This window comes from Rhinopithecus roxellana, chromosome 6, assembly GCF_007565055.1.
Source record: "Rhinopithecus roxellana isolate Shanxi Qingling chromosome 6, ASM756505v1, whole genome shotgun sequence".
Taxonomy (NCBI): Eukaryota; Metazoa; Chordata; class Mammalia; order Primates; family Cercopithecidae; genus Rhinopithecus; species Rhinopithecus roxellana.
In genome coordinates, this window is record NC_044554.1 from 55,458,778 (window position 1) to 55,474,204 (window position 15,427).

At 42.0% G+C, this 15,427-nt stretch overlaps 1 protein-coding gene across 3 annotated transcripts in view; it reads left to right on the plus strand.

Annotated features, from left to right (window-relative positions):
• Positions 1–15,427, plus strand: part of DGKI (diacylglycerol kinase iota) — a 467,119-nt gene that overhangs the window by 157,358 nt on the left and 294,334 nt on the right. For 2 of the 3 annotated variants that reach the window (XM_030932674.1, XM_030932675.1), the window contains exons 2-3: positions 1,735–1,843; positions 14,049–14,144. In XM_030932674.1, the coding sequence (XP_030788534.1) occupies positions 1,735–1,843; positions 14,049–14,144 (205 nt within the window). The remainder of the gene's footprint in view (positions 1–1,734; positions 1,844–14,048; positions 14,145–15,427) is intronic. The other variant, XM_030932676.1, reaches the window with a different exon arrangement.

Below are 15,427 nucleotides of genomic sequence, written 5' to 3' on the forward strand. Positions count from 1 at the left end.
AATCCTGGATTCGTTACTGGCTTCTACTCAGTGTTTCCTCGGGCTTGGGGACTACTGTTCATCTTGCTCAACTTTACCAATTATTTTTTTGGAGGGGGTTTGTAGAGGTCACTGAGCAGGACGGAAAGACTACCTGCCCTTCAGGGTGCAAGAAAGCTTTTAAAGTCTGCTCCTGTTCCTTCCCCTTTATATGGGGCAAGTTTCTTTTCCTTTGGGGACTCATTTGTGATGGAATTCGCCACAGATCTGGCCACCACTGCTTTTTCCTTTTCTCCATTCCACTGTCCAGAGCCTTGTTCTTCTCTGTAGTCTGAGGGGTTGGGAAGTCTGAGGATCTGGGTCTGTCTGGGGATCCAGGGTGTCTGCAGGCCTCATCTCAGAGATGGCAGATTCTCACTGCAGTTTTTCAGGTCCTATGAGACTAGCTGAAGAGAACCAAATGAAGATAAAGTAAATAATGAAATTGCTAATGTTTTCTTTAGAGTGCCCCTTGATGGGCTTTGGAAAGTTGTGGTCCCAGCTGTCTAAATGTACATGTTCCCACAGAGCAAAGTTTAAGAACTTTAGTGCACAGAAGAGAACCTTAGGAGTGTGTGTAAATGCAACTTCCCATGCCTCACCCTCCAACTGATTCAGGATTCAGAGTTGCAGCATCACAAGACCCTCCTGATTCTATTTCAGGTACTTCTCAGACCACACTTAGATACTATTATAGAGGAAAAGCCCCTCTCCCTTCTGTGGAGCGACTTAGTTAAATCACAAATCAGCGCTCATGTTTAAGCTCCAGACCCTTGTGAGACATTTTTCGTGAGGCCGTTCAGAAACTGAACTTCCACGATTCCTGATGATCCCACAGATCCCCCTAGGTGATCCCTGCTTTTTTTTTCTTCTTGCTGTTCTTATTCTCACCACTATGCTTTAACTGCTCCTCCCTTCCCTTTGCTCAGCAATGATCATACTTGCTTTGCTAAAGTAGCCCCTCTTGTTTCATTTCTTTGCAGACTAAGATCAGGGCTGACTATCCCAACCTCTCCCTATTCATACCCTCCTTTCTGACCTGCATTCTGTTATGATCCACTTGACAAATCTAGCATCTAATTAGCGTTTAGGCTTTATCTTACTGTGGGTCTTGGTAAGATATTGGATGGGCAATTTCTTGGCAGATGCAAAGCAGTCTTTTCCCATTTAGAACCTCAAGCTCATGTAGTCCTCTGCAGGGGTAAGGAGGATCGGGAAAGGATGATATTCTTGAGAGGAGAGTAAAATAACAATGAACTTTCAGCTGTAACTAGCTTAGAGAGTGCTTTGCTGGCAAATGGAGGCATTTCAGTAGGAGACCTCACGAACCCATTTTTCTTGCTTTTAGTCTCTGGCAATCTTAAAGTTGCTCAAGTATGGTCAATGCCCAAACCCTAGGTCTTTTTCCATAAATGAAGAGTCAAGACCTTTGTTCTTTCCCTCTACTCTGAATAGAGGATTATATTTTAATTTTTGGTTCTGAAGCATTATTTCCCCACAGTGGTCCCCTTGGCCTCCCTGTCTTTTGGGACTTGCCACCCTCTATTGACACCATGCACTTTAGAGAGGTATATTCCAATACATTGGTAAAGATTTTCAGATGTGGAAGAGGCTAACTCAGGCATTGTTTCTACCCCATGGGAAATTTCGAGCTCTGTATAAGATTCTGATGTTGGTTTTTCTTTGTTTTTGTTTTTGTTTTTCTTCTTGCTGCAGGAAAGCAATCTCCCGGGCAGGCCTCCAGCATCTGGCTCCTGCACATCCCCTCAGCCTTCCTGTGGCAAATGGTCCAGCCAAGGAGCCCAGAGCGACTTTGGACTGGAGTGTAGGTGTCGGCTTTTTCATTTAAACGTCACTTCAGTGCATGTTTTGTGTCTCTCATTCTCAGGATTCCTCTAGCTACAAGGAAGACTTGCTTAGTAATTTTCAACATTGCCCACTGACCTGTCCTCAGATACCTTAGCTGTAGCTCCATTTCCAAACTCCTATGAGCATCGCTCCTTTATATGAAGTCAGATGTGTTCAAGACTAAGATAAAAGCTTCCTGAATCGTTTGAAGTACTACTGCAGCTGTAAGATTAAAAAGTACCTCGTGCGCATGCTTTATTGGTTTCTGTCAAGTTGATGATGAATAGAGCCTACCCTTAATGCAACATCACACAATCTAAGTTTTGATTTCCTCAGCTTGAGCTGAGTTTTTCTGGGTGCTTTTTTCCCCAGAGGATTACAGGCACTTCGTGTCATTCTATTGCTTTTCCTTCCTCCCCTAACCCAAAGGTAGATGGGTCTTGCATCAGTAGGTTGGGTATATGAGCAGATGTGAACATTTTAACCATAACACACTCACAAAAACTATTGACTTGAAGATTATAGTCTGAAACTCTTTAGTTGATTAAACACATTTATTGAGAGTCTTCAATGAGTCAAGTTCTTGGCCGAGTAACTGTTTCTAACTGTAGACCCAAAGGGTTTGTCCCTTCCTGAAGCAATGTGAGGAAAAGGTGTCAAGGGACAGAAGGGCTTCCCTGAAGTCCTGCCAGCCTTCCCTGATGAACCTTGTTTAGAACTTTTAGTTAAATCTGAATAGAAGGGATAATCCATGTTCTTTTTCTCCATAGGAAAGAGAAAGGTGGGGTGGGGGAAAGGAAACCCATGCCATGATTTGATATCCTCTGTATTATAACATTTCTTCCTCTCCTCTCAGCACACACTTATTAATATCCTTATTTTACATTTTGGATGCATACCAGTGTAAATTCTGCCCACATTTATGAATTGCCTGGCAAAAGACTGGATGTACTTGAACTACAGCTTCTCCCTTGGTGGAGATATTGTTATACTGAGAGTGTTCAGATGCCGCCTGAGCCTGTTGAATTGGTGTATAGAAAGAATATTCCTTTCCTGGAGTTTTCTTCTTTATTCCAGGACAGCTATTTAATAAACTCTTAACCCACAATAGAGTATATTTGTGCCAGTGTTTGCATAATTAAAAATAATTAAATGCATAAACATAAATAAAACCTAGGAGGGGTATGCATGGAGCAATGATGAGAGTGTGTCGTATATCAAGGAACCGAAAGAGTTAGTTTAATATTCACGATGTTCCAAACAATCCTATAGTCTGCAGCAGCAGGGCCTTCTTTGAGGTGAGAGATTCTAATGAGGGGTCGTTTAATCACTTAGAGGGGAACATTCATTAATTCCCTTCTCTGCCCTTTTGTGTGACATTAGATAAGTCACTGATTTCTCTCGGCTTCAGTCCTCATCTGTAGATGGGGATAATTGTAGCTCTATTTCATGGACGTTGTTAGGATCAAATGTGACAATCAGTGAAAAAGTTTTTTTTTTGTAAACTGTGCAGCCAGCAGATTTATTTATAAAAGTAATTGATGAATTCACTAATTCATCAAATATTTGTTGAGTTCCTGCTTTGTACTAGAATCTACGTTGGTTACTTGGGATTCTGAGGTGAAGAAGATATGGTTTCTGCCTTCAAGGGGCTTAGAATCCTGTGGGCAGAAAGGAAATCAACATGAAAATACAGGGTAACGATGCCTGGAACACAGGGGTCAGCGGGCATCACTGGAATGCAACAAAAGGACATTCCGTTCCCATTTGATGTTGGAAATAGTTATCAGAAAGTGCTTTTTAAAAGAAGTATCCTGCCTGAGCCAGAGCTTGGCTGCAAGGTATTATTTTCTGATTCCTGTAGAGAGGTATGTACTCTAATATTTCATCAAAATGGTATTTTTGGCCAGTGGTGGGAGGCTGCAGTACAGGATGAGGGAAAAACAAATAGGAATGAAGGCTGGGTTTGTGCGTAGTGATCTTTTATCCCTCCCTCTTCTCCCCTTTTCTTTGATTGTGAGTACCCCGTCTTGGAGGTCTGTTGAAAGTATGGCATGACACACAACACTTAGCTAACATTTAACAATGGAGGGAAAATCGAAAGCCTATCCTGAAGACAGTCCATCTAAGGGCTTAGAGATTGATGTGTAAGGAGTTATGAGATGTTACTCTGGAAAAAAACCAACATATCTGTGGGCTGATTTTGGTGTCAGCAAACAGAAACCAAACCGTGACCAACACAGTACACTCATTTATTACAATTGTGTAAAGCGTTTGTTTCAGAAAAGAGGAAAAAGCGGATTTTTAAAAGTATTTCAGTGACTTTTTCTTTTGCTAAGACTTTAGATTTCTTGTATTACTTTAGTATGCTCTTCTGTTCAAGGAGCCAGCCGGGGATTTCTTTGTTCTGTTTAAGGTGCGAAAACAGTCACCTCTCTGTGCCATTCCCTCTCCTCCACCCTCTTGTTTGGTTCCCTCATCTCCTACCATTAGTCTATTCTTTTGGACTCAATGTATGCAAATGAGCAATCTTTACTCAATTCAGTATTACTATTTTTTGAGCAATGATTAGGGTTGGAGCCTCTTTGATTCTTTCAAATAAAAAGGAAGATGGCAGGAGCTTATAAAAAGGTGGGGGGAACTCCAGTCTCTTGCCTTTGATAAGGCGAAGAGCCCCAGTAGTGCTAAGTTGTGCTTCTGAGGGTCTTTTTTTTTTTTTTTTTTTCTTTTGGAGACGGAGTCTTGCTCTTTCACCCGGGCTGGAGTGCAGTGGCCGGACCTCAGCTCACTGCAAGCTCCGCCTCCCGGGTTTACGCCATTCTCCCGCCTCAGCCTCCCGAGTAGCTGGGACTACAGGCGCCCGCCACCTCGCCCGGCTAGTTTTTTGTATTTTTAGTAGAGACGGGGTTTCACCGTGTTAGCCAGGATGGTCTCGATCTCCTGACCTCGTGATCCGCCCGTCTCGGCCTCCCAAAGTGCTGGGATTACAGGCTTGAGCCACCGCGCCCGGCCGCTTCTGAGGGTCTTGACCACACTGGCAGACGGCGTCCAGCAGGGATGACGAGGGTCCTGTTTTCCCCTTTCACACTCAACTTGACTCTTGGGTCAAAATTCTCTCTGCTCTGTAACGCTTTGGCTCAGGGGAATGAATGGGGGTCACCTCAAAGGCCTCTACTACTATGACTCTCTGGCTTATGTTACTCTATTCTTCTTCCTTCATCTGTAAGGAAAAAGATTAAAAAACTGTTCATGGTGTGTCTGAAGTTGTAAAGTCAGAGTGAACCTGGAATTATGATCTTAGTCCCCAAGTTTCTACTTATTGTGGAATCCCAAAAGGGCCATGTTCTGACACTAGCCTATGTGCCAAAGTCATCTGAAGGGACACAATGATTTCCTAAATATACTTTGGCAAAAGACTTTGAAGAGAAGTCTGTTTGTGGGGTGCCTGAGATACAGGTGAGCACTGATTTAGTGTGCATAGACTGTAGGCACCTGCACTTCTTGGCCAGGAGGGTGCTATTATAGCAGACATTTTTTTTTTTTGAGACGGAGTCTCGCTCTGTCGCCCGGGCTGGAGTGCAGTGGCCGGATCTCAGCTCACTGCAAGCTCCACCTCCTGGGTTCACGCCATTCTCCTGCCTCAGCTTCCCGAGTAGCTGGGACTACAGGCGCCCGCCATGTCGCCCGGCTCGTTTTTTGTATTTTTTAGTAGAGACGGGGTTTCACCGTGTTAGCCAGGATGGTCTCGATCTCCTGACCTCATGATCCGCCCGTCTCGGCCTCCCAAAGTGCTGGGATTACAGGCTTGAGCCACCGCGCCCGGCTAGCAGACAGTTTTTATGCTTTGGATACATGAACTTAATAATTTTCTTTAAGCATTCCGGTTTTGTGTTCTCATTTCCCTGTTTGTGATATATAGACGCTCTCTCTCTTAGTTTTAGCTTGTTTCTCCCAAACATTCTCTCCTATTGTGTTTTACTCAAATGGCTTATTATGACTTAGGATTCTCTGTCCCATATGGGCTCATTCTTTGAAGATTTTTTTGCCAATAGATATTTACTGAGGCTGCGTGTGCACCGGCATTTCCCTCCGTGCATGTCAGGGATAGAACCTGTAACGGTGTGTGGAGAGTATCTGGATTAGTCTTCAGTATGGTACCTGAGTCTTCTATTGACAGCAGTGGACATTGGGATCAACCCAGTATGAAAACTGCTACTTCCTCTAGAGATTTTCTTTTTTGTTCTCTGCCAAGCCATGCTCATCTTTTCAATCAACCTGATTCTATTTATCTGATGTACTCTTTGTATCCTCACAATACCTCTCTGTTCGTAGTGCATTGTCTTACAAACCTTAGAACCAAATTAGTGCTTTTTGTTTGACTTTCTTATTTGTGGCTGTCAGATTTCAGGCTGCTTTCAAAGGAGGGGCAGTGTTTTCTGTTTGTTGTCTCTTCACAGTGGAGAGAACAGCATCATAGACCTCGTAGCTGCTTGGTTACTGATGTCAGGGGATGAATTGATTACAGTTTTTCTGCCCAATCAGTGAGAAGGGGATATTTCGCTGGGAGTTGACAGGCACTCAGATAATCTCCAGTTCCTGAAAGGCTTGGTGGGCATGACTCCAAAGTCTGCTTGAAAAATAAATGGATTTATGCCATTTCAATCACAAGTAACTCTCTTTAAATTTCCTTCCTAATTCAACGCATTGTGTTAGATCTTAAGGTGCACACAGTACTTTGGCCTTCCTACTTTTCACAGGGGCATCATCTTTTCACCTCCACAGTGACAGCCTGCAGCAGCTGCCCCCTCTGACACTGGATGACTCCTGTCAGCCAAGACAGTTGGGGTAAAACAAGTTAAATTACTAGAAAGGAAGGAAGTAATGCCTAAAAAAGGAAAAAATTTCTCATCTCCTGGGATGGATTCCAAGTTCCCAGTTTAGAGTGAATTAGTCCATTTAGAAGCATGTCTGTTCCACAGATAATGTGTATCTTCTTTTAAATGTCACGTCTCCCTTCCAATAGAGACTTCATTTGGACTTCCAGCACTCTTCCCTGTTTGTAGTATTGCAGCAGAGAGCCCAGGAAGTACATCTCCCATCTGTCCCCACCGTTTCATTTGTTTTTGCCTATTACACTGCCTAAAACAACCCCCTGAACAGCGGTGGAAAAGCCACCAAGATCTTTCTTAAAGGGCACATTGGTTTTAAACCCAGCACCCTTGATTTCATTTTATTTTCCTTCCTCATTGGCAAACTTTCTTCAATCCTAAGACCTGTGGAAAACAGAGCCTCAACACAAACAAAGCCAGATCTTCAGTCCAAACTACCTTTCCTTCCCTTTAGCTGACGATGCTAACAAAGAAACACTTTCTCTGAGGCAGATAGAAACATCACACAGTTGATGCACTGCCTCACAGTTTGGTTCAGGGACAAGATTAAGGAACCAGAGTCTTCATGTGGGATTGCTTTAAACTGGGTTATGAAACTAGGTCATCTTATCTTTAGAAACCTTGAATGAAAAGCCAGGAGGAGGCAGGGGTGTGTGTGTGCATGCGTGTTTTTGCGTGCGTGCTCGTGTGTGTGTGCATGTTCTCATTTCAGTCCTGTTTCCTGTGAGTCCTAGGAGACCTGGACTTTCATTTCAAGCTTCAGGCCCTGCTCTTCATCAGGTCTGAGTGTCATCACCCACAGCCCCCATGGCGCTACATCTTTCCCCACTCCCAGCCTCATTTCAAAAAACTGAAGTCAGAGTAATCGATAAATGAGACTGTTTGTTGAGCAGAGTGTAAGGAACTACTCACTATAAATCAGTGAAGATCCCAGTCCTGGTCAGCCGTGTAAAAAAAGGAACAGATTGACATCGATTTCACGGACCCTCTCTATTCCTTTCTTTTCTGAGAATGGGGGAGTTTTAAAATCAAATCACCCTGGCTGCTGAGGGAAATCGTGGAATCCTGTAACTTCACAGACCTGTGAGAAGTGTCTCGATCTAATCTTCTGCCTCTAGGCAAGTGATTACTTGAACAAATGCTGTCCAATAGAAATAGATATGAGCTGTAATGATAAATTTTCTAGTAACCACACTTTAAAAAGTGAGAAGAAATAGGTAAGATTATTTTTTGATTGCATATTTTGTTTAACCAAATATATTCAAAATATTATTTCAACATGTAATCAACATAAAAATTATTAGTGAGATGTTTTACATTCTTTTTTCACACTAAATCTTCAAAATCTGCTGTGAATTTTTCAAAGAGAAGCACATCTCAATGAGTGCTAACCACATTTTAAGTCCTCAGTAGCCATGTGCATATTGTACAGCACAAATCTAAAAATCCAACATGGTGTGTTATCAATTCTTGAAGATCTTCAAGGGGAGGTAATCCACTCTTTCTCCTTTTTGATTTTGTAAGGACATTTACATAGGATACATATTTATAGTACTCATTGTTTCGAAACATTTTTATAAGCAAGTGTCTTCATTTTGTGTGGAGTATTTGCTTCTTGTGTGAGCATCCTCTTTATCTGTAGTATTCAGTCTCAAACACTCACCTCATCTTTGTCTTTTTACCTATAACCATTACTGGAATTTTGGTAGCACTTGAGCAGGAAAACATGCCTATATCTAGAAATCCATATTTATGTCTATTTAGGTGACTCTCCACTCTTAGATAACTAGATCTATTGATGTAAATCTATCAATGTAATATATATAGCTATACAGACTTGTCTCAGCACTCACAAGTACAGAAGAAGTGTTATCTTTGTTTAGAAATAGGAGAGTTATTTTTCTGTCTGGCACAGATGGATACTCTTTGAGTGGTGTACTATTTGAGATGGTATTTCAAGATACAGTGTGTAGAGAAGAGAGAAAGATGTTTCCAGGTAGGGACAGTAGAATGAACAAAAACGTGGCACCAAAAAGGGAAATGTGAGGTATGTTTAAAGAAGAGTGACAGGGAGCCCAGTGTGTTGGCATACGCCTGTAATCCAGCTACTCAGGAGGCTGAGGTGGGAGGATTGCTTGAGTCCAGCAGTTTGAGGCTGCAGTGAGCTGTGATGATGCCACTGCACTCCAGCCTGGGCAACAGAGCAAGGCCCTGTCTTAAAAAAAAAAAAAAAAAAGATAAAAAGAAAAAGAGTGACAAGGATAAAAGAGTGATTGACTGATTGATGCTATTATTGGAGTCTAGCATGCCAGGTCAAATTTGGATTTTATTTAATAAATAGGGAAACATCTAAGCATTCTGAACAACCATGGCATAATCATGGCTCTCTTTTGGGGGAACTAAATTTATACTAATGTAAAATAAATCAGAGAGGGTGTCAGAGTTCAGAGCAGAAGAAACCAAGACTCTGAAATTTTAGATGCACTGTCCAGCGTATAGTAAGTAACTGGGGGGTATAGTCAGATAATGAAACTGAAACCTAGACAAAAATAAAAGCAAAAGGAAGAGGCCTGCCTTTGCCAGGGTAAATGAGGCTCTGCAACAAGTAAAAGACTCAAATGTAGGCCGGGCGCGGTGGCTCAAGCCTGTAATCCCAGCACTTTGGGAGGCTGAGATGGGCGGATCACGAGGTCAGGAGATCGAGACCATCCTGACTATCATGGTGAAACCCCGTCTCTACTAAAAACTACAAAAAACTAGCCGGGCGACGTGGCGGCGCCTGTAGTCCCAGCTACCCGGGAAGCTGAGACAGGAGAATGGCGTGAACCCGGGAGGCGGAGCTTGCAGTGAGCTGAGATCCGGCCACAGCACTCCAGCCTGGGTGACAGAGCGAGACTCCGTCTCAAAAAAAAAAAAAAAAAAAAAAAAGACTCAAATGTATAATGGCTTAATACAAGAGAGGTTTGTGTCTCACCTATGTGATAGACCAAGACTATTCCAGGTGGTTGGGTGGGGAGTCAGGCCCTTTGTCACACAGCTATTCAATGACCCATGCTGAGGATCGCTCTGACATCTCACCAAGAGGATTCCAAAAGGCTGACTTCCCATTGACCAGTAAGATAAAAGATTATGGAGGAATGCATGTGGGAGGATTTAATGGAACAAGTCTAGAATTTCTGCTTCTGTTTCACTGTTCAGAATTTGGTCACATGGCCACACCTAATTGCAAGGGAGACTGGGGAAATAAAGTCTAACTATGTGTCCAGGAAAAGAAGAAATAATTATTTTGAGGAATGGCTAGCAGTCTTGGCCATAAAGACCAAGGAGAGAAACGTGGTTAATGCTAACATCTGTGGATTAGGAGGAAGAAGGGAAACTACAGTAACGGCAACAATAATAAATATAATGAACGTCTATTAACTTCTTGTTGTATGTGGAACATTGGGCTTTACGCATTTTTATGTTTAAACATCACTGTAGTCCAGTAAAGGAGGTACAGTGATTTTTATGTGACTGATGAGTAGAATAGGGTTTAGGGAAGTGAGAAGGGCCCCAAGTCATGCAGCTATGAGGCAACAAGTCTGACTCCAAAGCTCACGTTAATTAACATGGAGAAGGGTTCATGAGAATTGTAGGAAGAAAACAAAAGTAGTTCATTTGTCTACTGCATTCTTGTGCTAATGCCACTCAGTCTAGACAAATTTATGCAGGATTCAAGAGTCCCCGAGACTACCCTCTCTTCTGACATCAGTTGCAAGTTCGGGAACCCCCAAGACCACACTCAGCTTCAGTAACTCACTAGAAACACTCATAGAACTCCCTGAAAGTTGTTAATACTCACATTTATGGTTTATTACAGTCCTCTCCAAGTAGAATCATGGTTCACTAGCTAACTTCTCCCAGCAACCATGTGCTATAATATACATGGCATAGTGCCAAGCAGGGAAGCTCATTTGAACCTTGATGTCCAGAGTTTTAATTGGGGGTTGGTGCTGTAGATAGGGTTGACTGCCCATTTGGTTGACATTAGCCTCTAGCCCCTCTGGGGGTCAAGCTGATACCTTATGACCCAAGGCCCTCAGACAAACAAAACACTCTTATCAGGCAGGACGTTCCATGGGCTTAGAGATTACTTTCTTGGAGCTGAAAGCTCATTGCTTTATCAGTAGGTTTTGATGTTTTACCCACTGCTACATTTTAGGCTTCACTTTCTAAAGTAGTTGATGGGATTTCGCTGTGGTTTCCCTCATAGTGGCTGCTGTTATTATGCATTTAGTTCCATCTTCTCTGGTAGATTTTTCTCCATTGATTAACACAGAATCTCAGTGCCTGGCACCAGTGTTACTGAATAAAGGATTGTTGAATAAGTTAAAGAATAATAAAATGAAAAAGCATTATTCTGAATAAATGGTTATGTTAGAATTGGAGAAAAGTTCCCAGTAGAATATTTTAGATTGTGTGGATTGATTTCTTCAGGATACCTTGCAAAGAAGTGCTTTTCTACTTTTTAAAAAAATGCCGTCATCATCCATCGCTATCTGAAAACTTTTAGATTCTGAACCCATAGCTATGCTTCTCTTTCCTCTGCTGTTGTCCCACAAGATTGACTGTGAGGTGAAGCCTATTTTCCCACTGACTTCCTTGAAAAAAATTGAACTTGCAACAGGGAAAAATCACAGTAGAGAAGAAAAAGTTTTGGTGAACAGGTGTCCACCCTTTGATGTAGAGGGCAATGATCCTAGTCAGTGTTGCTGTCCCTTTAGGAATGGTTTTGAGGTACTCAGAGATGTGGATGGTGCACTCCCAGCCGCAGGGGCTCCCTGTGTTATATCCTGGAGCCCTTGACACCTATATCTCTAGTGACTTTTACCTTCTCTTGTGCCTTCCTGCCTCACTTCTGCGGTCCAGGACTTGGACCCACCTTTCTTGGATCTTGAAGCACCTAGGTCACATGCCACAATACAAGTTTTGGTTGTTCTTACCCCAGAATTATTTGAGTTATTAGGCCCTGAGAGGAAAAGGTGTTCTATCTGATTCTGAAGAAATATGTTTATTTTAAAAGATGGGTGACACTTGGTATTTTTTCCCAGCAAATGTCATGGAGTGTAGGTTCTTTTTTTTTTTTTTTTTTGAGTCAGAATATCGATCCATTGCTCAGCCTGGAGTGCAATGGCACTTTCTCAGCTCACTGCAACCTCTGCCTCCTGGGTTTCAAGCAATTCTCATGCCTTAGGCTCCTTAGTAGCTGGGATTACAGGTGCCTGCCACTATGCTTGGCTAATTTTTGTATGTTTAGTAGAGGTGGGGTTCACCATACTGTGCTGGCTGGTCTCAAGCTCCTGGCCTCAAGTGATTTGCCCACCTCAGCCTCCTGAAGTGCTGGAATTATAGGCGTGAGCCACTGGTTCCTGGCCATTTGGTGTATATTTCTGCTTTGCTGTACTAAGCTTTGAGATTCAAAGGGCTATGGTGTGGACACTGCTGGAGTAGGTTATAATAAAAGTGGCTCATGTATAAGATGGGTTTCCATGACATGATTGTATTGAAGTCATCTGCTCAGGCTGCTATGACAAAATGTTATAGACTTGGTAGCTTAAACAACAGACTTAATTTCCTACAGTTCTGGTGGCTGGGAAGTGCAAGGTCAAGGTGCTAGCAGATTCCAGTCCTGGGTAGAGTCCTCTTCCTCACCTGCAGACAGTCACTTTCTTGCTGTGTGCTCACATGGCTTTTTGTTGGTGTGTACATGTAGAGAATCTCTCATGTGTCTCTTCTTAGAAGGACACTAATCCCATTATGAGGGCTCCACCCTTGTGATCTCATTACTTCCCAAAGTCTCATCTCCACATTCCATCATATTGAGGGTGAGGGATTCAACATAGGAATATATATATATATACACATACGTATATATACACATATATATATATATATAATTTTTTTTTAAGGTGTAGTCTCACTCTGTTGCCCAGGCTGGAGTGTGGTGGCATGATCTCGGCTCACTGCAGCCTCCACCTCCCAGGTTCAAGCGATTCTCCTGCCTCAGCCTCCCGAATAGCTGGGTTTACAGGAACCCACCACCACACCCAGCTAGTTTTTGTATTTTTTTAGTCAAGATGGGGTTTCACCATGTTGGCCAGGCTGGTCTCAAACTCCAGACCTCAAGTGATCTGCCCGCCTCCCAAAGTGCTGGGATTACAGGTGTGAGCCACCATGTCTCCCAAAGTGCTGAGATTACAGGTATGAGCCACCATGCCTGGCCAACTTATGAATTTTGAGGGGACACAGTTCAGTCCATAGCATCCCCCATAACAAATAATTACATGCCCATGTACGTCTGATGAGTAAGATAAAAACGAGTAATTTTCCTGTGAGATATGGGGACTTAGTCTTGTTTCTTTATGGTTAATCTAACACAATACTTTCCCTAACAGCTCAGAGCCCGTTTTAAGCAAACGAGCAAAATATACAATAGATATATAAATGTATAATTTCCAAGGTAGTATCCCATAAGAAGGAATATGGAATTCTATTCATCATACTATTTAAAAAAAGAAGGTTTACTTCCCCCTTTCCACACATTTCTGTAAAATAGGATTATTACTCATCAGGTCATACATTCTAGCAGCTCTGTTCCCCATCCAAAGTATATGAATATTTTTAGAAGCAATAACATTTAGTTTGAAAAATTGAGAAGTAATTGGGTGAAGACCTTACTGAATTAGTAAGATGTGAATTAGTAGAAACTTATTATGCTTTGAGTACACAGGAACTTAGTTTTAAGAAGCCTCTGACCTTAGAAATATGATTTACCTGTTACTGGTATAACTGTGTTTTCAAACTGTCTGTACTTAAAATACTTTAATGCTACTGTCCTCCATTTTAGCTAATTTGTTAAGCTTATTCACTGAGCAAAGTCAAATTTTAATATAATTTTAGTCTCAGTTGTCATGAAATTTGCAGTGGTGGACTTGGTGAATAAGGTTTGACATCAAGCTATTTAGAGGTGTTTTTCCCCATTTGTTGAATACGTTTCAAAAATGACCACTTCCATGGATAAAGCAGATATAAACCTAATGTCTATTTTAGTTATAGCTCAAAGTTTTTCCAAGCACATTTCTCCCTTTTTAGAATTTCAGTAGAATCAACTCTAGCAGTACTTTGAGTGGTCAAATGAGGAATGTTTAGGTTCCTTTGTTTCACTAACTTTCTTGTATCCCAAATCTAAATTTGAAATAGTCTTCCTTATCCCTGGAAAAAAAAATTGATGTCAGGTGGGTCTTTTCCTTGCAGGAGAATGCCGTGAATGGAGAACACCTGTGGCTGGAGACCAACGTCTCGGGAGACCTATGCTACCTTGGAGAGGAGAACTGCCAAGTCAGATTTGCAGTGAGTGTGGGCTCTGTGTTGTTGGGGGAAGGCCTGTGGATCTGAATGAATAGAGGGGTCACCTTGCCTAAATTTCCAAGGGGAGGTTTGAACGAGCCTGTCCTTATGAGATGGAAGGCTTCCCAAATGTTTTCAAGGTTTACAGAGAGAGAGTTTCTCAAGTTAACATGGCTTTCAGGTTGTCGCTTGTAATGGTTTTAGGGTTCAATTATGCAGGCCAGGCCTTGGTGTCATGTGTTACTTTATAACGATGCCCAGGGTAGGTTTTTGTGTGTTAGCGGTGGGGTAGAGGGTAAATGTGTACGAAGTAGTGTCTGCTTGTGGAGGGTTTGTTTGTGTGAGGCCAAGGCCTGTGTGTGGAGGAAGGGGCTCTGTCTGTAGGGGAGTGGCTACAGTGGGGGCTTTACTGATGGGTGAAGGTAGAAAGACAGGGAAACATCTGTGCTGGGAATGGGTGTAGGCGAACAAATGATCCAGACTAAGTTCTGGAGGATCCAATTCTAGAAATAATATAAACAATCAACAGTCAGGTCAATTGGAGTAACTTTTGTTGTTTAAAATTTGCTTTGTGTCCCTATTTAGAACAATCTATTTAGTGGGTTAAAATTCTCTTTATGTTGTGAGGTAAGTGTGGCTGCCAGGTGCTGCACTGTGGAGATATCAAAACCATAGTGTTGAGAAATTGAACTTAAAGTTTGTGTGTAGTTTTAAAGGATGGGTCCAAACAGAGAGTAATGAGAAGCTTAGGATAATAAAGAAGAAAGAAAAGATGTATTCCTTCTTATTTGGGGAAATGAGCACCAGAATTCATATAATGCTTTTTAAAAAAAATATTTGTTTATTATGTGAAAGAAATATTTGCAGCAAAATGTAGGGCCTTGAAATTGCGAAGGAATATGTGTTTGTTAATAACTAATATGGAATAAATTGAGTTTCCATCAAAGCTTATGGAATAATGTGTATAGCCCCCAATGATTTTAACCAGGCTGCCTGAAAGCGTAAAGTCCCAGAACCACGACCTTTTTCGTTGCTTTAGCTGTTTTATCTACTAGTTTATAAGTTTCATTTGGAGAGTTTTGAGAGTTCTGGGGAGAACAGGGCCTGTTTAAGTGAAGTTGGGAATCAATGTCAGGGAAAGACCCAGATGAACAGGCTCTGGATTGGAAGTCGGGAAACCTGGAGCTGAATCTCAATGTTACTGCTCAGTGTGTGACATTGAGAACTTGTGACCTGTGGGCCTTGGCTACCTTCTAAAACAGAGAGTAGGATTAAATTATTTTTAA